We start from the raw sequence: 23013 nt of genomic DNA, 5'->3' as shown, positions 1-23013 counted from the left end.
ACGTTGCAGTAACGGAGAACGCTCCGGCCGCGGTGAACGTCCACCTTCGCAGCCGATGATCGTCGCCGCTCGAGGATCTAGCAGCGCTACCAGCATACCCAGGATGGATAAAGACGTTCGACGGAAGTGCGGAAAAGTGCGTCGTGCTCTGTTCCATCTGCTGCTGATAGTGGGGGGTAAGTTTCCTCGGGGTTTCTGCGAAATCGTTCGAACATCGACCGAGTTACACAAAGTTCACGAAAATGCTTACGAATGAAGTTTTCTTTTTTTTTTTTTTTTTTTTTTGAGGAAATTTAAACAACGAACTGAACTTGGCTATGCGCCATCATACGGGGTTCGTACTACCCCCTTTGGTTCGGAGTTGATCTTCGTCAAGGAGAACCGACGTCGATTCTTGGAGTTGCGTTTGTCGATTCGGGCTTGTTCGATCCCCGGTCATTTCCGGAAGCAGGATCTGCTGATGCAGGAAAGAGCCTGGATTACTCGCGATCCTTCCCCGAAATGGGGATAGTTTCAAGTGGCTCTACGCTGTCTGGCAGCAATTGCATCGTTACCGTGACTTTTGTCCGCTCTTCGAGGATCTCGATGGGATTTCCAGTTTCCTATCGACGAAGTTATCTATTGGTATCCTTACGCTTTACTCCTTCGAGCAATTAATGTCCGTTACGGCGACGTTATCTAACATTCGATGGCGCTCGAAACGTTTATTCTTCGTTCGGCTTCGTCCCCGAAAATTCTTTTTAACGTACCAATTTTCTCTTTCTCGTGGCACGCAGGTTTTGTTCGAAAGAAACGCACGTACGAGGTCCAACTTCTTTCTGGAGAAGAATTTTCTATCTTCTACGAATTCTTCTATCGATTCATTTTCCAATGAACGACCTACTTTTGATCATCTCGAGCGTCGATAGAATTTCTTCATTTTTTTCTTTTTCTTTTTTTTTTTTTTTCACCGAGAACTTCTCCGATTTTAACGAGCTTCTCCAGTCAGGAGCCACCGACGGTTTCTAGAATTTTCTGAATCAACTGCCACCCGATCCGCGGCTTTTCCAGTCAACTGATTCGTATCCCGAGACTGGATACGTACCAGGCAAAACCTGACGTATACCAATCCTCCAGACTCTTTCTACACGCAAACAAATTCTCAAACATTCGTCTAGATGGATATTGAAATCCAGTCCCGTCGCCTGCTGCGACTCGATCGAATGTAAATAATATTTCTCGCGACAGACTCCAGAAAGACAGACTCCAGAAATTTTTATGGAGAACGGATGATTCGTCTTTTCTTTCTTTTTTTTTTTTTTCCTTCTCGATGACGATCAGAGTCGTTCACGGTTTGTTTAAAATTCGATCTCACGAGGTCGATTTTTGGTACGACGTGTACCGCACTTCTCCTAGTTTCCGACATTTTTCTTCTCACATCGTTTTTTCTTCTGTATGATATTTTTATAAGAACGATTAAATATTTTTGGTGTCGTGCTTTAGAGTGACATAAGATCTACGTTATTACAATATTCTGTAATAATTATCAGAGAATGGGGATTATTCTTAACAAAGAATATACGTAGTTTTCTCCAATTAAGCAAATCAACAATCACCGAGTTATTTTACGAAGAAAATTTGCAACATTTTGCTTGCTTTACGAAGAAAGTTTGTACTTCCGGTGGTGTACAATCTTCTAAATTAACAAATTTGAGGAACGACTAGGTGCTTCATAAAGAAACGACAATTAATATCAATTACGTTTAATGCACTTTATAATTCTCGTAAATCATCGAGCCAGACCGCTTGCTTTGTAAAGTAGATCGTACACCGTAGAAATTTGTACTTTCGAAGACGTGTCATCTTTTAAACTAATAAATTTAATAAATTACTACAGGTTTCGTAAGAAAAGAAACGACAACGAATATCAATTACGTTTAACGTGAATTAATCGAGTCAATACTTATCAAGGTAGGCCATTTGCTTTGTGGAACATCTTCGAGGTTCATAATTTTCTAAACTAACAACAAATTTTGCAAATTATTACACGCTTCGCGGAGAAACGATAATGAATATTAATTACGTTTAATCTACTTTATAATTCTTGCAAATTAATCAAGTCAATATTCATTGAGTTGGATCACTTGCAGTGCAGAGAATATTATACAACATAGGAATTTGTACTCTTGATTGTGTACATAATCCACTGCACTAATAAATTTAGCAAATTATTGCATGCTTCATAGAAAAATGACAATTACATTTAATGCACTTTATAATGCCAGCAAATTAATCACAACTCAATACTCATCGAGCTAAATCACTTGCTTTTCGAAGAACACTATACAACGTAGAAATTTGTATTCTTAATTGTGTATAATCTACCAAACTAAGCTTCATAGAGAATTCGCAACGAACATCAACTAGACGATTCTGATAAATTAATCAAGCGAATATTTATCAAGAATTGTTTCGCAAAGAATACAACATGGAAATCTGTAGGATGTACTGAAAGATTTACCAACAAACTTAACAAATTAATATACACTTAGAGAAACAACAATGAATATCAATCACGTTTAATATATTTCGTAACTCTCTTAAATTGATCAGGTCAATAATCATCGATCCGGATCATTTACTTTGTATTATACAAATGTGTAATTTCGCAATCGAAAGAAAGCGTCTCCCAAACCATTCAATCGTTTCAAATTTCACAAATGATTACACGACTGCGAGAAATATAATACTGTACTATCAACATACTTCACGTACAAAACTAAACTAGGCGAAATCTTGAAATCGTCGTTTTATCTTCGTAAAAGATCAAACACTGCTTGTTCCTAAGTTTCAAGAGTAACCCCAAGACGGTTCCATTTATCCGTCTCAAAACTTTGTTGATTTCAATCTACTAATTGCTAGTCTTTGTTCACCATCCCGTGATATGATATATATGTACATATATATACACTCATTATTATATATATTTCAAATATTAGTTTACATATTACATATAATAATATTATATACACACACACACACACACACACAATCAAAATGTGGTGAGATTGAATGAATCTGTTCTCATCTGTTAAAATACTTTATTTTATTTTGTTTCTTATTTTTTTATTTATTATTGCGTTTTTTTGTTTTATAATATTTTATTTATCTCGTCCCTTTCCAGAAACTTCTTTCTCCAATCTTCTCTTAGCCAGGAGACTGTTCCTTCTCCGCAATATCGAACATTGCAATTGATTTGTTCGACATTCAGCCCGGAGAACAGCGTAGGAGCATCTTGACTTTAATCTGGTAATTGCGATCACGCGTTGCCCCCATTGTCTCTCCCTTTATTTCTCAATCTGTCCCCCCCCCCCCTCCTTTTCTTTTCCGTTGTTCTTTTCAATTTCTCGTTGTCGTTGTTCTCGGGGAACAAAAGAAAGAAAGAAAGAGAGGATGGAAGACGAACGCTGGAAGAGAAGCGAGCCGCTCACGCGATACACTTATTTCGTTTTCGGTGGCGGAGAGGAAGAAAGTGGATCCAAGCGTTGGCTGAGCGCGAACGGAAGTCTGCCCCCCCCCCCTCTTCGTCGGTTGTTTAAGGGGAAACTTCCCGAGTAAATTCTTAATTCAACGTGGCTGGCGCGAGGCGCGCGTCTCGCCCGAGATACCCGCTGATCTAATTCAATTTGCCCGTTTTCTTCCTCGCCGTCACGCTCGGAAACGAACCGTCCCGAACCGCGTGGTATGGCGAATTTAATTCGCCGATTGTGCAAACCCCTCCCCCTCCCCCTCTCCTTTTCGTGTGGTTCCTCCGAGAAGATTGCGTCCACGTGTTTTTTCGGTGGTAGGATGAAAGCGTTCTTTCGCAGGCGCGCAACGTGTTCGTTTCCCTTCTCGTTCTTCTCCTCCTCCGTGAAAATCAGGCGGCGTTGTATCCAGTGAAATATCATTGAATTTTGGCGTGGAGTTTCTTGAAATTTGTCGAAGGTTCTGGAATTGATTTTTATGGTGCTATAATGAAAGTATTCTTTCATAAACGCACGTGTTGATGAGTTCTTTGTAAGTTTCTCTTCTCTTCGTGAATATCAAGCGGATGTGCGTTGTATCCAGTGAAATATCATTGAATTTTGGCGTGGAGTTACTTGAAATTTGTCGAAGGTTCTGGAATTGATTTTTATGGTGCTATAATGAAAGTATTCTTTCATAAACGCACGTGTTGATGAGTTCTTTGTAAGTTTCTCTTCTCTTCGTGAATATCAAGCGGATGTGCGTTGTATCCAGTGAAATATCATTGAATTTTGGCGTGGAGTTACTTGAAATTTGTCGAAGGTTCTGGAATTGATTTTTATGGTGCTATAATGAAAGTATTCTTTCATAAACGCACGTGTTGATGAGTTCTTTGTAAGTTTCTCTTCTCTTCGTGAATATCAAGCGGATGTGCGTTGTATCCAGTGAAATATCATTGAATTTTGGCATTGAGTTTCTTGAAATTTGTCGACGGTTCTGGAATTGATTTTTATGGTGGTATAATGAAAGTATTCTTTCATAAACGCACGTGTTGATGAGTTCTTTGTAAGTTTCTCTTCTCTTCGTGAATATCAAGCGGATGTGCGTTGTATCCAGTGAAATATCATTGAATTTTGGCGTGGAGTTTCTTAAAATTTATCGAAGGTTCTGAAATTAATTCTTATGGTGGTAAAATGAGAATATTCTTCCATAAACGCACGTGTTGATGAATTCTTCGTAGATTTCTCTTCTCTTCGTGAATATCAAACGGATGTGCGTCGTATCCAGTGAAATATCATTGAATTTTGGCGTGGAGTTTCTTGAAATTTGTCGAGGGTTCTAGAATTGATTTTTATGGTGGTATAATGAAAGTATTCTTTCATAAACGCACGTGTTGATGAGTTCTTTGTAAGTTTCTCCTCTCGTTCCTCTTCTCTTCGTGAGTATCAAGCGAATGTGCGTTGTATCAGTTAGTGGATCGAATTACAAACACACTGATTATTGATAGATTTAATATAAATTATGAAACACATATAACGTTTAGCTCTCATCGATTTACTCTCTATCTCGTCTCTCATGCTTTGCGTCTGGGTATCTTGCCGATCACAACTGTTTCTCGTCACCATGCCCGCTCTCAATTGTTCTCGCATACATCTCTCTCATTCGTTCTTTCTTTTGCCATGAAATATATCAAACACTCAGATCACACCACACCACAATTATATACACATTCTCGCCACACTCATCCTTCCATACAAACATTATGTATATTCACTCATCAATATATAACTATCTATGGTAACCACTAGTACAGTATCCAGTGAAATATCATTGATTTTTATGGTGGTATAATGAGAGTATTTTTTTTTTTCACACGTATTAATGAGTTCTTTGTAAGTTCCTTTTGTTCGTAGAAATCAAGTAGAGTTATGCTGAGTGAAATTCATTGAATTTTGACATGGAATTTATTGAAATTTGTTGACTGTTAGAGTTACATTGAATTTCGATGTGGAGTTTTTCTGAAATTTATAACACTATTCTAGAGTTAGTATTACATTCTGGAAGGTTCGTCATTCCTCTCGCTCTTATTCTTTCGTAAGAATCGTATAGAGTTATGTTGGGGAAATTTATCGAATTTCAACAATATTTTAAAATTAATTTCTACACATTTTTACTCTTTGGTATTCTTAGATATTGTTCTACGCAAAGAGTCCGTCATTTCTTTTGTTTCAAAAATTGTATGGAGCTGTTAACGAAATCGCATTATTAGAATCAAACAACATTTACGTCTCTTATTGAAATTTTACATTTTTATTTCCGAACATTTTAGATACACGCGTATCTATGCAAAACGCATCTAACTGTGAACGAGAAATGATCAATTCGATCATGCTCGTAAATGTCCATGAGCCACGCGTTAACTATTATTACTTTGGACATTGGTGAAGATCAAACTGCTAGTTACGAAATGTCTCTAACCTCCCACCCTTCAAAAAGAAAAAAACGAAATGTTTCCAAAGGGAGTTTGATCAACGGAATTAAATTTCATTTAGAATTGACGCAGAATTAAATTTTACATCAGTCGTGTGACAAACAGTTCTGTTCGAGATTTAAAATCCGTGAATAATAAATTCGAAAATTTCTGATTTTGCCGGTTGGGGAACGGTCGAAATTGTAATGCCGGCGCCACACGGGGCCGAGGGCCGGGGATAATCAATTTCGAATTTCCGATTCCACGTTGAAATATTTAGGTCTGCCGACGTTCGCTCTCGACATTCACGAATTACGGGTGGTAAATTCGGAAGTTTCGAGCGCCACGTTGGCACGCAGTACGTCAAACAGAATTTCTCGGTAGCAATTGACAAGACGTCGCGAGACGTTCGAGTAAACGATCTAAGGGGAAGGGGGAGGAGGTAAAGGGTAGAGACGTTTTATAAACGACGTTTGCGTTCGCCCATAAAAATGCAATAAACGAAGTGGACGCGTTGCAAATGCAAACCCATAAACGGGGTAGCCACGGCTATTAACTTCGCCATTTGCCGTTCCCTATTTGGCCAGAAATGATATTCATTTATTTCCGGACGGGAAAATACGTAGCGCGCACAGTGCAAGGGGAAGAAATCGGTGTCATAAGGGGCAACAGATTTTTCCAACAGCGTCCATTACAAATTATATGAACTCTTAATAAACGGACGTGATCTGATTTATTCTGTCCATGATGTACAGCCTGCTTTGAAAACAAATTCGCGTATCTATTGACGTGTTTTGGGGTAATATGAAATAATATAAAAACTTTGAACATAAATAATAATACACTTTATTGAAACGAACTTTTTCTATTCGACGGTGGAATATTTATGCGATAAGAAATTATTGTAGTAAAAAGAATCTCTCTTACCGACTATGAGTATAACTCTGTTAATCTCTTAAAAATTTCAGATTAGATTTTTCTTTGAAAGTCAAAACAAAGAAAAACAAATAAGGAAGAAACACAATAGCTGATAATGAAGTATCAGGAACAACAAAAAAGGATTACAAAAATTACTTCATCACTGACAATGTCGTTTTCGAATATCAAACAAGTAAATAAATATGTTTTTTATTAAATTCACCGAACTAGTTTCCAAATTTGATTGACTAGACTACGAAGAAGATTGAATACATAACATATATGTTGAAAGCACAAAATTAGTGAAAAAGAAAGAAACAATGAAACAACAACAAAATTACGATTAAAATAAAAATTCTATCATTTGAAAGGTCCATTACAATTGTCCTTACAATCTATGACAAAGACAGTTGTCAACAAGTACATACAAAAGTAAATCTCTAAAAATCGAAGCACGATAACACAACGAAGAACACGAAGAACACGATTAAACGAATAATTCCTTTCATGAAAAAAAAAAAAAAAAAAAAAAAAAACGTGGAATTTCAGTTCTTATAAAGATAATAGAAATTTGTTTCATCTACTTTACTCGTTAATTTCATTGATAGGAGACTTATATCTCAGTCGTCGACAATTTTATTATTAAACTGTTATTACACAGTAATTTTTGAAAAATCGAGCCTGCTACAGAATTGTCTTTCGCGACTGTAAATTTCGAATATTATTCCTGGATATTTCCGATAATAATTTTCATCATTACTTCTACGTGTAGTATATAAAAATTCATCGTCTAACTCAACAAGATATTCTATAGAGAAAGAGAGAGTCCAATTAAAACAGACACCCTGTATGCACGTACACGAGAACGATGAAATAACATTTTCTTGAAATTGATACGGTCCCTCGTTTTCCCCGGCGAGAAGCAATTTGGTGAGATTTTTTTTTTTTCGAAAAATTTTTGAACCGGCTTTCGTTTCAGTTTCTGTTTAAATAAAACGATCTTGTTATTTCGATAATTTTTTTTCATATATTCCTCTTTTTGGGACCTTTCTTTTTAACTATTTTTTTTGGTTGGTGAAGATTGTTGTTACAAGCGTATGTAATTAGAGAAGTTTCTCTTTATCTAAAAAAAATATATATATATTGTTGCTTTGTTTTTTCGCGTGTTCTTTCGTTGTTAGTTAGAAGTATGTTAAAACGAACGTGCTCGTAGGAGTATTGCAGATGTTTTCTCTTTTAAATTCGAAATAGAGTCGAAACATGCAAATAACATTTATGAAATGTGAAAATTTAACATATAAACATATATATATTAAAATTTGACATATAAACATATATATATATATATATATATACAGAAGCATGTGTGGAAAAATGCTTGAGAAACAATAAATTTAGACATCAAAAATACATTTAAATTTCAATAAATTCTAAATATTCTAATATTCTTTCTAATATTCTTTCTAAATTGGACAAGATTAATTTACAATTATCTTGCTTAATGCTTTTACTAGACTGTCTCAAATATATAAACAAATTCTTTATTAAGCAGATAATTATCATTTCTATCAAATATATCTATTTATTTCATACTTGTTTCATAACCATTTTTATTAAACAAATTTTCATTTAGGTTCTACTGTTCTTATTTTACAATTATCACATTACAATAATACAGTAATATAACAATAACATTGTCATACATCAAATTACACTACAATCTATTCATCCACTTACTTATTTAACTATGATTCTCCTTTATGTAACAAGCTCTCATCCTCCCCCCCCCCCCCTTTTTTTCTTTTATTCACAGTTAAATAAATTTAGACATCAAAAATACATTTAAATTTCAATAAATTCTAAATATTCTAATATTCTTTCTAAATTGGACAAGATTAATTTACAATTATCTTGCTTTTACTAGACTGTCTCAAATATATAGACAAATTCTTTATTAAGCAGATAATTATCATTTTTATCAAATATATCTATTTATTTCATACTTGTTTCATAACCATTTTTATTAAACAAATTTTCATTTAGGTTCCACTGTTCTTATTTTATAATGATCACATTACAATAATATAACAATAACATTGTTATACATCAAATTACACTATAATCTACATTTAAATTTCAATAAATTTTAAATATTCTAATATTCTTTCTAATATTCTTTCTAAATTGGACAAGATTAATTTACAATTTGCATTCAAAACATACTGAAACATAAAATAATATTTCGCGATATATATTCACGAACACATTACACGCTCGATCGGAGGACTAAATTTTCTTTTTAACGCGAGCAATTACACACCGGGATTATTTCGATTTATTTACTTTGTTTTTTGCTCGTTCGATTTTAAAAGCGTCGGGGGTTTACATTACGCGCAGCGAAGGCAAAGAATTTCGATAAAAGTGCACGTGAACGGAAATTGTTTCGTCGCCGTTTCGACGAATGAAAAAACGGATTGTTTGGGAAAAAGATTGTTTGCACGTGTTGCCGTTGTCGAAACATACTCTTCTTTTTTTTTTGTTCGCCAAAGTTTTCCCATGAAATGTGTATTTTTTTGCTTTTCCTCCCCCCTCCGTAGGAGAAACAAATATAAAAATCGGTGGAAAACATGATACTGCACGGACCGATGTGTTTTCCCTTTCAGATTGGGAACTTGTTGCTGAATTGTATAAAAATCAATTTATTTCATTTATTATATCTTTTTATTTATTCTTTTATTTTATTTGTACAAGCGCGCTTCGCCGTGTGTAATTTTGTGTGTAGTAACATGCTAGTTTTAAGAATGAAAACCTGTTTGCTTGATTACGCAATGGGCATCGTATATACTAACGTTGGTCGATTTTCTTTTTTTTTTTCTCGAGCACAGACGACTACAACAGGGTGGTTTTGGATCCTATCGAAGGCGAGCCTGACTCCGATTACGTTAATGCCTCTTACGTAGATGTAAGTAAGAACGTACATGCATGCTTGCACTCTGGTTTTGTTGGACTTTCCAAAATGAGAAAGATCTCATACTCTCGTCTTTATATTGCATGACTTTAATTAAATCTCCGCGAAATTCCACGAAGCTGCTATCGTCGATTATAGTCTTTCACTTTGTTAGCAGAAATTCTAGATAAACCTTCGTTCGATCCTCGAGTCGTTTATGATCCGTAATTCGGTTCGTTACGTCGACGTGATTGCGAACAATTGGCATTGAAAGTTATTTCTTCTCAGATTTATAAATTTATGAAAGACGAAGATAGTGAATTTTAGAAATACTATATTCGTAATTTAATTGTAAAATGGTATGACAAAAATTCGCAGTATCGAATATTGTTAAATTAATAACAGTGTATTCTGAAAAAAATAACAGCAAGCAAATACAGTTCAAAAATTATAAACACTTGGCTATCCTTCAAAGAGATGAAATATTGTACTTGGAATTTATATTGAATAAATGAAAAATGACGTTTTTTTTAACATTCTCACATCGTGACTGATGGATATTAAAGATCAAGATCAAGGTTGTATGGTTTCCTTAAATTTCCAGCACGAAATCATCTAATTTGAATAATCCATAATCGCAATACCCGAAATAGATTGCTCCAAAGCGATTAAATCTTCGATATTTCTACGGAGTAGAAGTTCTACTTTTTCTTTTTTCTTTTTTTTTCTCAATAATTTATATTAACCACTATGAAACATCACATCTTTAGATGAAATATTTCAAGCAACAAAGATAACTATCATCTTTTATTACATTTCTTCATCTTTCTTTACTATAAATTCTATTTGACGAATCATAGAGAAACTTGTCTCTTCTTTGACTCTTTATAATACTTTTTCACTTCCACGAATGAATATTAATTATAACAGTAAATTTGTTTTAATTAAAAATAAGTTTATTTTAATTAAAAAATTAATCACTTGTGTACAGATCAATCACCAATTTCCATAGAATAGTATAATAATGCAAAACCACTATTCTCTGATTAATCAAGTTTGTTAAATTTCAGGTTCATTGAATTAAATCGACACGATTTTTAATTAATGAGATTTCTTTCTACATCGAAAAACACTCGCCTGCAAATTTCTCAATATTTCCAACTATCTCATCCACAACAAGCACGATCATTTTCATTTTTCAAAATCAAAAGTCAAAGTAAAAATCCGCTCGAACGTGAATTTCCAGTTATTTAGTTTTCAAGCTGACAAATCAGATTTTCAAATCGTTCGAATTGAGATACATTCTCGTTTTAATGGACAAATAATTACGTTGCAGAGTATATTGAAACCGAACGCTTACATCGTGACTCAGGGACCTATGGAGAACACCGTGACTGAATTCTGGAGGATGGTCTGGCAGGAGAAGGCTTGCTGCATCGTCATGCTGACGAAAACCTTCGATTTCATCAGGGTGGGTAGCCGAAGCCAACGTTTTGTTATTTAATTGGTGGGTCTAGAGGTTGGTTAAAGTTAGAGAGTGCAGTAATTCAAGCGGACTAACGGGACAAACGACTGATATCTATTTGGAACATCGGTGCTCGCGATAAAGGCGCTAGAAATTGAACAAACGTAAATCGTTTTAAAAGCCACGTTGTTCTTCTTCCAATTTATTTCAGATTCCGGTTAAATAATCGTTTGATTATTATTAAGAATTAATTTGTATTAATTATTAATTGATCCGTTTAGTACCATTAATATTTGTATTATCATTTACAATTGGTATTGGTAATATTCGTATTATTATTTACAGTATTTAGTATTACAGTTATTTATTATTTATTATTGTTATTTATTATTATTTTATTATTGTTTAACACTACGGATAGAGATCGATTTGTCTCTTTTTCTCGTTTGTAATTTCTAAAATTTTTATTTTATTTTCCGTTTCTACGTACGCTTCCTTTTTCTATTACGCAAGAAAATTTCCTGTCGTTCGCAAGAGAAACTATTTAATCTGTGATTTTGACGTTTCATTGATGTTGCATTTATAAAAGATACGACACGATACGAAATGTACAAAAATGTACTATAGTATTATATGTGGTATTATAGTTTTTGCATTAATGCATGATACATTCGCAGTGTGCAATGAAATTTTCAGATATTATACTATCGTTTGCATAATTCCGCGTAAACGTTGCACGTGTAAATAATATACATAATAGTTCGTGCAAATATTTTCGCAAGTTGGTGTGTTTTCCCTTCGGCTCGCGTTCGTTTATTATAAGACACGCTGTACTGTAATGTATGCATGTATATTTCCACACGTGTATGGAAATTTCTGTCCGAAATTACACGGTTTTCACGCTGCACGCTTCTTGCGCAATGTTACACTATACACATGTACACTCCGGCTCAAAAACACTTGGATATCTTTCGTTTTTAATATATTTATTACAAATAATGAAACTGTATTTATTGCAAATAATGAAACTTTCATGTTACACGTGTATTTTGCAACACAATTCTTAATGTACTACGTGTGCATTTGTGCTTAGAAGTTCTTAGGATAAATGTAATGGATTTCAAAACTCTCTAGAGATATTAAATAGTACTTTATATAAAAAAAACAATCCATAATAATCGATAATAATGACAATCTATAATTTGAAGTTTTATAATAAATTGAAAATAAAATGTTTTAAATTTTATGATAAATGTCAAATTTTATAATGTGCAATTTTAATATAATATCATATATATATAATATTAATATATATTAATATTAATATCATATATATATATATAAAATTTTATTTTTGTATTATTTGCAATATATATATATATATATATATAAAATCGCAAAATAAAATTTTGTAATATCCTAATATATTAATAATAATAAATAATTAATTAATATTATATATAATATATTATTATTTATGTTATTTAATATATTAATATTATTATATATAACGTGTATAATATATACATACATAGTACATAGATTCCTTTTTGTATAAGGCACTATTCAAATATCTCCAGTTTTGAAACAAATACGGAAACTTGCGCCAAGGCTTTTGAACGATGGTGTACATAGAGCCGAAAAAACTGCACGTGGCGAGCTTTTGACACATGGCGTTCAATAAGCGAGAATATCCGCGTGGTCGCGGGTAACACGACGGAAACCTGACGTCGTGGCTGGCTGTGGCGCGGTGTCTAAAGAAGCCGTGCTTTCGCACGTGAAAATCGATGACGATGAGCGAAAGTAAACGAGTTTGGAAGTTGTTAGCAGCCACTTCACTTAGCCTCGCCTCTTTGCCTAGATAACGATGATCCACAACGACGAAGAAGAGACGTTTTCATTGGTCGCGCAACGGTCTGACGTTTTGCCTTGACGCACGAAAAAAAAAAAAGAAAAAAGAAAAAAAAGAAGAAATAAATTTCCCCGAATCACAAGTTTTCGCACAGTTCACGTAGGGGCGGATTTATTTTGCCACATGACGCGTGGAATGTATTATACGTAGATTTGGTTTTTCAATGATGGATCGTTGTCTTTTTATATTTATAACGAATAATGGTATGGTTGTTATTAATTTTTGTAATAACGGATTTCTATCAGAGTTTGCTGTTACTTTCATTCGCTATACTCTGACTTCTATCGTGGTTTTTTTTATTTTCGCGTGGACCGTGGAACAACTTTTCCTTCATCTCCGGTATTTTAACTTCAATTTAATTTTAATTTCATTTCATTTATACTTATTCATGCATCATTATACTTTTCTTATCTCTCTTCTTTCTTTTTTTGTATCATATCTTTTATTGTCGTATTGCAAAGGGATTCGTCCCGTCATATGACGAATGAATAAATAAATAAATAAATATTCAGGTTTCTTTGGCCATTAAGCAATGAAATGGTAGTTTATTGAGTACTTTAATTTATTTACTTTATTCAGCAAAGTATTGCTTTACTAGTTATTAAACATTAATAGTAATTTATCAAGTAATAAAACAGCACGTTACTCTGAAGTAACGTTTTTTATTCTTATTTGTATAATTAGAATACTCCTAATTAAAAAAAAAAACTTTTTTATCAAAACTTTCTTTCCATTCTCTTACGATACGCAAGTTGCGAGCGTAATAAAATCCAAGAAACATCTTAAAGTGAAATTTTTGTCTCTGCGAGCAGATTTATGAATAATAAAATCCAAAAACAGAATTTTCAAAGATTCATTTGGAGTGAACTCCTACACGAAAAGAGATTCCCGAGAGTAATCTTTTGAATTTCCAGTGTTTCATTTAGAGTGAATTTGAATTTCCCGCGTCAGTTTCAGGAACCTCCGTCTTTCTATAAAATCTCGAACATAGCATGTCATTCCCACAAATTTTGAAACGTTCGTACTAAATGACGTGCATCGAACTGTTTCACATTTCCAAACTTGTCCGTCGAATGACAACGAGCATCGAACAAATCAATTTCAGGTGATGTGCGTCCAGTACTGGCCAGCGAGCAAGGACAAGGACGAAGAATATGGCGGTATCGGGGTTTCCGTGATGAAAGAGGAAGAGCTCGCCAATTTCCACATACGAACGATAAGGCTTTACAAGAAGAACGACAATGACGTGAGTGTTCTTCTTTCTCTGTACAGAACGAACTGTGTGCGTATAAATAATGATGATTTTGAACTTTATAATGATAATTTTTCAACTTTACACGAACGTTAGGAACTTTATAATGATGATTTTTTAACTTTACACGAACGTCAGGAACTTTATAATGATGATTTTTTAACTTTACATGAACGTCAGGAACTTTATAATGATGATTTTTTAACTTCACATGAACGTCAGGAATAATAAAAATGCGTCGGTGAATTTGATTTGGAGAGAAAAGCATTTTGAAACTTACTTGGTGTTTTATTACTTTTTTTATTGTTGTTGGTGTGTTATTTATTATTATTTAAAATTTTAATAACAACACATATAAATATGATTTAAGTATATCTTATCGTGGATTATCAAATTAAATAACAAATTTCCGTATTACTTTATTTTAATGATTCAATTGTTTAATTATAAAAATTTTATTCTTAAATTAATATAATGGGGTATCTAATTCTAGCTTATGTTATTCAATTTTAATGTATTTTAATATAAAAATTTGCACTATTAGTATTAATTTGAATTTCACCTAGAAATTAATAAATTTGATATAATAATTTTTTTTTTTTAGTTTGATAAAATTTATAAACTTATTTATTTAGTTTGATAAATTATTAACTTATAATGTAAGTTTAACCGCCATTGCTGGCACTTTAATTTATCATTATTAATTTTCATTCCCCTATTTAATTTTCATTAAATTATACAGAACATTTAATTAATTTTGTTATATACGTATATATTTAATATAAATAAATTATATATAAAATATTAATTTAATTAACAATTTAACCATAATTGTATTTATATTTATCATAACAAACTTTTCATAAGCGTAATCATACAACATAGAGAGAAATTTAGAGTTTCGTCTTATGCATTATGGACATTGTAATATAAATTCTAGATTGCGATTATTTTTATTGTATATCATACGTTCTGAAGATTGTTGCGCCTAATTATGAATTAGCATTTTTATTGCTACCGTTTGCTTAAAATATAAAGTCGATTTGTCAATTAGATGTTTCTCAAAATTGTGTAATTTGTCAATACTCGTGTATTGATCAGTACACCAAACATAATAATATCTAGTCAAGTACACGCGAACACAATTAATTTTCAAATAAATTTTGCCAAGAAAGAAAACAAAAAACGAGGTAACCAACTTATCATTTTATCTTTAATCGTTTCAGATTTCATCACTTTTAATTTTTAACTTATTTCAAGAGACAGATGAATCTTTATTTGTCTGTCTCCCGGTTTACGATGGAGTTTGTTACCACTAATTTATCTTTGAGATCGATCTTCAACCTCTTTTCTTTAGCATCCGACTCGTATAATATCCCTGACTTTCTCCCTTATCTGGAGCATGCCTGTTTCTCATCGTCTCTTTCTAAATTTCTCCATCACATCTTCTCAGTACACACGTTCCAACGTTTCCTCGTTCCATCTACATGTTCCGCATTTCTGAGATTTATATCCAACACGTGATACATCGAGGCGAAGAACATAAACGTGCTTTATGCGCGCGTTTAATGCCCTTCTCAGTCGTAAATTTCAACATGTTTTGTGATTTCAAGCGGAACAACAATGGATAATAAACGTTTCACCACTGTTTTCCTCCAAGTAGCGATTTGCTCGAAACTTTTGCACTTCCTTCCCGACAGATCGCCAATTAATTGTGAATTTACTGCTTTTTCAATCGTGTTGCATTTATTAAAGAAAAATGGTGAAGTTAATTCGTAATTTCTGATAATGATTCTGCTACGAATATTTGTAAAGTTTGCCTTACGTTTGCGTGCTGGCAACTAATTGTAAGATTTCGCAAAAATATTCAATAAGTTGCAACTCAAAGTTAGTAAACTCATAAATTCATTGATATTGTTAGCGAAATTTTAGAAGTCACGAGATAGAAGTTATTAATGACGATAAATTAGAATTTAACGATATTTTAATGGAAAGCCTCCCAGTGGTGTAAATGATCGAAATATTCTCATTAATCTAATTGGCTTAATTAATTCAAATCATCAGAACAGAATCACTTGGCACAGAAATCATATATAAATTCACTAATATTATTAATAAAATTTAGAAAATAATGTACGACAAACTGAGAAAATTTAGAAAATAATATTTACAGAAAATTATATTAATATAATTTAGAAAATAATATTTATAGAAAATTATATTAATATAATTTAGAAAATAATATTTATAGAAAATTATATTAATACAATTTAGAAAATAATATTTATAGAAAATTATATTAATATAATTTAAAAAATAATATATATTAATAAATTAAATTATTAATACTAAATATTATATAATTTATTATTATATAATTATTATTAAATTATATATTTAATTATAATTTATAATATATTATTATAAATTTATTATTACATAATTGATACGTATAATAAATTTATATTAATAAATAGAAAAGAATATACATTGATAAATTTAGAAAATAATATAAATTTAATACAAATTATTAATTATCGACGCAGGAGCCACACAATCACTCCAATAATAAGTTTTTTATCGCCTCGCTGGGGATAACGAAAGAGTGACTGAAACACTCATCGCTCTAACTACTCTAATTCACACCGTGTACCGTGAGGGAAATTATACAAAGCAAGCATCGTGCGACGAAACGACTCAGTTAAAACTGGAGGAGGGAGGATTCTCGCAGAAATTCGAAGGCCTCCTCTTGCATTATATTGCTTCCGCTCTCCATTGTTTCCGTCCATTTTAATAAAATTAAGCCTTAACGTAACAGTCTCCGTTCGAGCAAACTTATCATCGCTCCCTCTCCATCGTTCTGTTCCCCGTTCGGTATCGTTTTGCATTCACCCAGTTTCAGCGACGTCCACCACTTCCACCCGTAGTTAATTCCGGCGAACTTTTTATACTGAAACTTCCATCTTCCTTTCGCGAGAGGCGGCGAGAAATTCGCAAGACTGTCCGCGCTCGCCGTTGCGCTCACGGAGTAATACAGAGTTTCCAGTTTGCACGATATTCCGCCAGTGGAAGACTTCGTTATCCTATTGAGGATCATTTCGGCCCCTCTTGCATTATACAGAGTGCGATTCCTGTCACGTAATTCATGGCGATTTGTCGAGAGTTGGCGATCGATGGGAAGATTTTCTTTTTTTTTTTTATATGGGAGTTTAGAGTCGCATCGACTACGAGGTCTTTAGCGACGTGCTGGAATTATCTCTTTATAACTGGTCTAGTAATTGGGTCTCCTTTAGGTAGTTGATAACGTTTTTTTTTTTTTTTGTTGTTGTTTCTGGCAGGTTAGAACGGTGTTTGGGTTTAATCCGTATTTACTTCTTAGGTTTCGGTATCTTCTGCATTCACGTAGCAGGTGTTGGGTGGCGATTTGTTGGTTGCAGGTGTTGCAGAAAGGTGGTTCTGTTTTGCTTAGGAGGTATTCGTGTGTGATCTTGGGGTGTCCGATTCGAAGTCTAGTCATAGCTATCCTTCCTTTTCTGCTTATATCGTTGTTTGGTATTTTTTGGTAGAAATGGTGTGCTACGTCGTGCATTTTGGTTCTATTCGTCGTAGTCCAAATTCTGTTCCATTCTTCTATTTCCGCTCTGGTCGTTGAAGCTAGTAGGTCTTGGTGTTGGATTGGGATGTTGGCTTCTTTTGTTCGGTCTGTTGTTGCTTCTTTGGCTAAGGAGTCGGCTTTTTCGTTTCCTTCAATTCCTTGGTGTGACGGGATCCAGGTGATTATTATTTGTTTATGGTCGTTGGTAAGTTCGGTGTATGTTTCCTGAACCATTTGCATGACTTCGTGCTTTTTGGTCGTATTTTGGTGTTTGTTATCGCGTTTATACTCCGATCTTTTATTTTATGTAACTGCTGGGAATTTCAGGTGCCCCTTAAACTTTCTTAATTAATTGATGGATCTGAGTTTCATCTTCTTGTAACCAATAATTTTTAAAATGCCACGCTAACATTCTAGCCTAATTTTTATATTTTTTCACGTTATCTTTACATAATGAATTCCTTAGAACAGTACTGTAATACACCAGCGTATGTTCATGAATTGTAATTAATTCAAGTGACGCAATTGTTTAATGTTCGAATCTATTTGGGAGGTATTTGCAGCCGCCTCTACCCCCCAGGGATAATGCCACCGCAAATTTTCAGCTGTTGACGTTGACATCATGCACCTGGTTCTCGAAGGGCGATGCACTATCGCTTATTAAACGTGATCAAACTGTTGTAGAATCCGTTGAATATGTAACAATCGCGAGAAACATTTCCATACGCGTGCAAACCTTTGTAACAAGGTTCTTCCTTTGAAACTGAAATTCTAGCAAATTAAATGGGAAATTAACATGGAGCGTGGAAACATTCAATTGCCAATTATATAGAGTGTAAAATCTCTACAACTTGTTATTTAATTTATATAAATTATAAACGATTGCATCGATGCTAAAACTACCGACGACTAAAAGTAGAAACATTAGAGTGTCAAGAGTAGGAGAAAATTCACGATAACAGCAAAGAACAGAAAATTTTATTATATACGTTACACTTCTGAAAATGAAAACTTCTCTGAAAAATTATCTCTGCTGGTTAATAACTTACATGGTTAATTATTTTTATATAATTGCGATATTCCAGGTAATTATAATTCTAGTAAGAAATTCTATTCAATTTCTAATAATAAATTACCTCTACACGACTACCTCCATACAAAGATTATTAATACAAAGGTAATTATATAATTGCATTTAATCTTCCGCGTAATTTTTATTTCCACGTAACCTAATATCAATTTTGTCGTACTCCTCTCTCGACGCTGTTCAATCCAGAAGCCCTAGAAATTTCAAGGATTCTTCCTCCGTAAACAGAACGATGTCGTTTACTCGACATCGTCAGGTTAAACTTAAATAACTTCCCGAGACTTTTGTCTTAGACTCTCGCTTCCAAGTACGTAATTCAATAAACGTAAAGCTCTCATTTCTCCTCTCCCCCTCCTCTCCCTTTCTCCAGACCTGGAATTCTTGTATTAATACGAAACTTCAATTAAATATTCACTCGGCCAAAGGCGTACTGTTACTCGCGCGACGCCGGGACGTCCTTTATCCTGTTCCTTTTTCGCCGGCGGAAGTCGATTTCAACGCGACGACGACGGGGGGCCATTCTAAGCGAAAAAGAGAACTGAAACGGTGGCAATGGAGGGGAAAGAATTCCAGAAGTAAAAGGGGGGACGTTGATAAGGCTTTGCGAAAGAAAGGAGCGACAGAGAGAGGCCAATATACCCCAAATTTAAGAGGGGTATTCTGGTAATCCGGCTTAACAAAAACAATTTCTTTTTTTACATTTTTTTCGAAGTACATGCTTTCGAAAATGCCCATGTAAAAGGATTTGTTTGAATTTGTGAAATTAGATGTAGTGCAAAGTTATAGATGTTTAAAGAAACGGCGTACTGCTCGCGACGTAAGTGATGAATATTTTAAAATGTTTTTCTCAAAAAATATTTTATTTTATAATATTGTTATTTATTTTTATATTATTATTAGTTTATAATTTTTTATTCTTTTGTACTGCTCGACTGATTGTACGTATGAATGTTTTTGTACAACGGGTAACAAAAACTTCGAATGTGTTTCTCTCAAAAAATATTTTATTTTATAATATTGTTATTTATTTTTATATTATTATTAGTTTATAATTTTTTATTTTCTTGTACTGCTCGATTGATTGTACGTATGAATGTTTTTGTACAACGGGTAACAAACACTTCAAATGTGTTTCTCTCAAATTATATTTTTTAAACTGGCTGACGGGATATCTCACGTTTTTTAGTTGACCGATTGACTTGAAATTTAAAGGAGATCTTCATCGATATCTTTATCGCGTAAACCACGGATTTCAAAATCTGATGTTCTTTTTCTATTTTTTTTTTTTTTTTTTTCTTACCATCCAAAAGACGAAAAGCACAAGAAAAATCAATATTTTTACTTCAAAATGCTGCCATTTTTTTAATTTTCGAAATTTCGCTGTTTCCGTGGTTCGTGCGATAGCTATACTTATACTAATTAAGATGCATTTTGGTTTTTCCGTTTCAAATAACCAGGTGGACTGGAATCACGTTCAGCCATTCGAACCCGTTTTTTAAAAACATGCTTTATCTAAGGCTATATAATTTCCACAACTTTCGTTAAAAAAAAAATTGTAAATACTCTTCGTAGTATGAACGAATCTATATGCGAAAACTGCATACGAAAATGTATCATTCCTCAGAAAAAAATCCCCAAAAAGTCGATTTTTTCAAGCCCGATTACCAGATGAGCCCCTTAACCCTTTGCGCTGGCAACTGATTGCGGACCATAACGAATGACCGAAACCGTATACAATAATTCGTCGCTTTCTTTTTCTTTTGAACTCGTCGGTATAATATCACTGGATAGAAATGATTGTAAAGTAATAAATTTATCATTTGTTTTGCCTATTTTGTTTGACTTAAATATATAATTTTGCTTATTATAACATGTTATGCTATAATATATAATATATATAACATAATCTATGTTATGCCTAATATAATACCTATATTCTAGTTAAATACATTGACATTTAGTGTATTTATCGTTAAATTATATTACAGATTAAAGCTGTATTAACTTTTAAATAAAATGAAATTTTTTATAGTGTTAAAAAACAACATTACTTATAGGTATCCTTAACCACTTGCGCTGGCAACTGATTGCGGACCATAACGAGTGACCGAAACCGTATACAATAATTCGTCGTTTTCTTTTTCTTTTGAACTCGTCGGTATGATATATCACTGGATAGAAATTGTTACGAAATAATAAACTTATCGTTTGTTTTGCCCGGGTTTTACATTCAAATATATTTAAAACTGAGAGAAAATGTTGCAATGTTGGGACAAAAAGTTCTCGACGTGGCACGTCATTTCAGCGCAAGAGGTTAACGAGTTTTTGTACATCATGCTAACTCTATAGTAAAATCAGCCATTGTTCCTTTGGAAACATTTATTAATCGTCTCTCTCTCTCTCTCTCTCTCTCTCGATATGTAATCTCTCTGTGTGCGTGAAAGAATACATCGTATGTATGTGCGTATGCATATACCAGTTAATTAATATTATTAATTAGTAAATTATCGAGGTCCTGGCGCACAATTGAATCAATATTAATATGAATTGAACGTTATTGATGCTGTTTGTTGTGAAATTATTGTGGGCAAGAGAATAAACAAAATTCAGCAACTATCAGCGAATCAACTGACCGTTCTTACGTGAAATTCTGCGATTTATTTATTCCTCTGTCCATTTCATTCGCGTGTTTCTAAAGTTTCGTTTTTGCAAAACGACGAGAAATGATAATAAAATAAATAAGAATCTACAATTTTATTTTCGCAAATTGCCACTCGATCATCTGATTATTTTAAATCTGATTGTCCTGAACTTTTTTTATATAATCGTACAACAGACACTTTTTTTATATAATTGTACAATAGAAAGTTTGTTGTACAATATACACTTTTTTTATATAATTGTACAATAGAAAGTTTCAATTGAATTTTGGCATCTATCATCCAGAAATTATTCTAAATAAATAAAATATTTTAGTTATAATATTATATTATATTATACAGTGTAATATTATATTATAATACTGTATATTCTAGTATAACATTATATTATACAGTATTATATTATATTATATAGCATCGTTTGGTATTATTACAATTTTAATGTTATCGCAAGAAAAACCCTGTTGTCGAAACAAATAAGATTCTTCGATTAACCTTCACAAATTACAAATCAACCAATTACCCTTCTCGAATTAATATAAAACTCCCGCTCTACCATTTTCTTTACATTGTATTCAAATGATTTATATAATATTTATATATATAATATATAATACACAATAATAATATAATATAAATAATATATAACATATAATAATAACATATTTATATCTCGCATTCATATGTAACACTTTAAACATTTTAAATCGACAAAACGCTGCAAAACATGAAATGAAACTTACTTTACAACGTGTCAACAGTTAATGTCATCAGCTGCTACAATTATCGTAGAAAATAACTGCTGGAATTAATAACAACGATAAACTGAACTTCGTCGTGTTTACGCGACTTACAATCAACAAAGAGCGTTGTTCTAGTTTACAGGAGCAGTTCTCTGCGATGCACTGAAGCTCCCATCGCGAACCTTTTGTTTAGCGACTGATCCCCGAGTTTTACACCAAGCTACCCAGAAACGCGAAAACAGAATTTTTCAAACTTCCAACGAGCTGGAGTACCGTTGAAACGCTCGCGTTTCCTTTCGCGGCAAACGCCGGACATTGTCGAAACCGACGTATCGTTTCTAGTGTAACGTTTGCACCAGAATCGGTGTAAACAAGAGAATCTTCCACAGGAAAAAAAAAGGAACACGCGATTTCTCTCTCTTTTTTGTTTTGTTTCTTCTCCATTCTTTATCGCGCGATTAAAAAGTAATTGGCACCT

General features: G+C 33.1%; 2 protein-coding genes across 2 annotated transcripts in view; one reads left to right on the top strand and one right to left on the bottom strand.

Moving 5' to 3' along the window:
• The first annotated feature begins 55 nt into the window (after window positions 1-55).
• Window positions 56-14546, top strand: LOC122531942 (receptor-type tyrosine-protein phosphatase kappa-like). Its single transcript, XM_043660278.1, has 4 exons — window positions 56-176; window positions 9760-9836; window positions 11158-11292; window positions 14304-14546. Exons 1-4 carry the CDS (start codon window positions 56-58, stop codon window positions 14544-14546), a joined length of 576 nt encoding a protein of 191 aa, XP_043516213.1.
• A 3558-nt stretch (window positions 14547-18104) lies between these two features.
• Window positions 18105-23013, bottom strand: part of LOC122531941 (mannosyl-oligosaccharide alpha-1,2-mannosidase IA-like) — a 102539-nt gene continuing 97630 nt past the window's right edge. The window contains exon 3 of the mRNA XM_043660276.1: window positions 18105-18170. Within this exon, the coding sequence (XP_043516211.1) occupies window positions 18105-18170 (66 nt within the window). The remainder of the gene's footprint in view (window positions 18171-23013) is intronic.

Source organism: Frieseomelitta varia, unplaced genomic scaffold (genome assembly GCF_011392965.1).
Source record: "Frieseomelitta varia isolate USP_RPSP 00005682 unplaced genomic scaffold, Fvar_1.2 scaffold_428, whole genome shotgun sequence".
In the NCBI taxonomy this organism is placed as follows: domain Eukaryota; kingdom Metazoa; phylum Arthropoda; class Insecta; order Hymenoptera; family Apidae; genus Frieseomelitta; species Frieseomelitta varia.
Note: the sequence above shows the minus strand (reverse complement) of the source record. Positions and strands in the feature narration are given on the sequence as shown.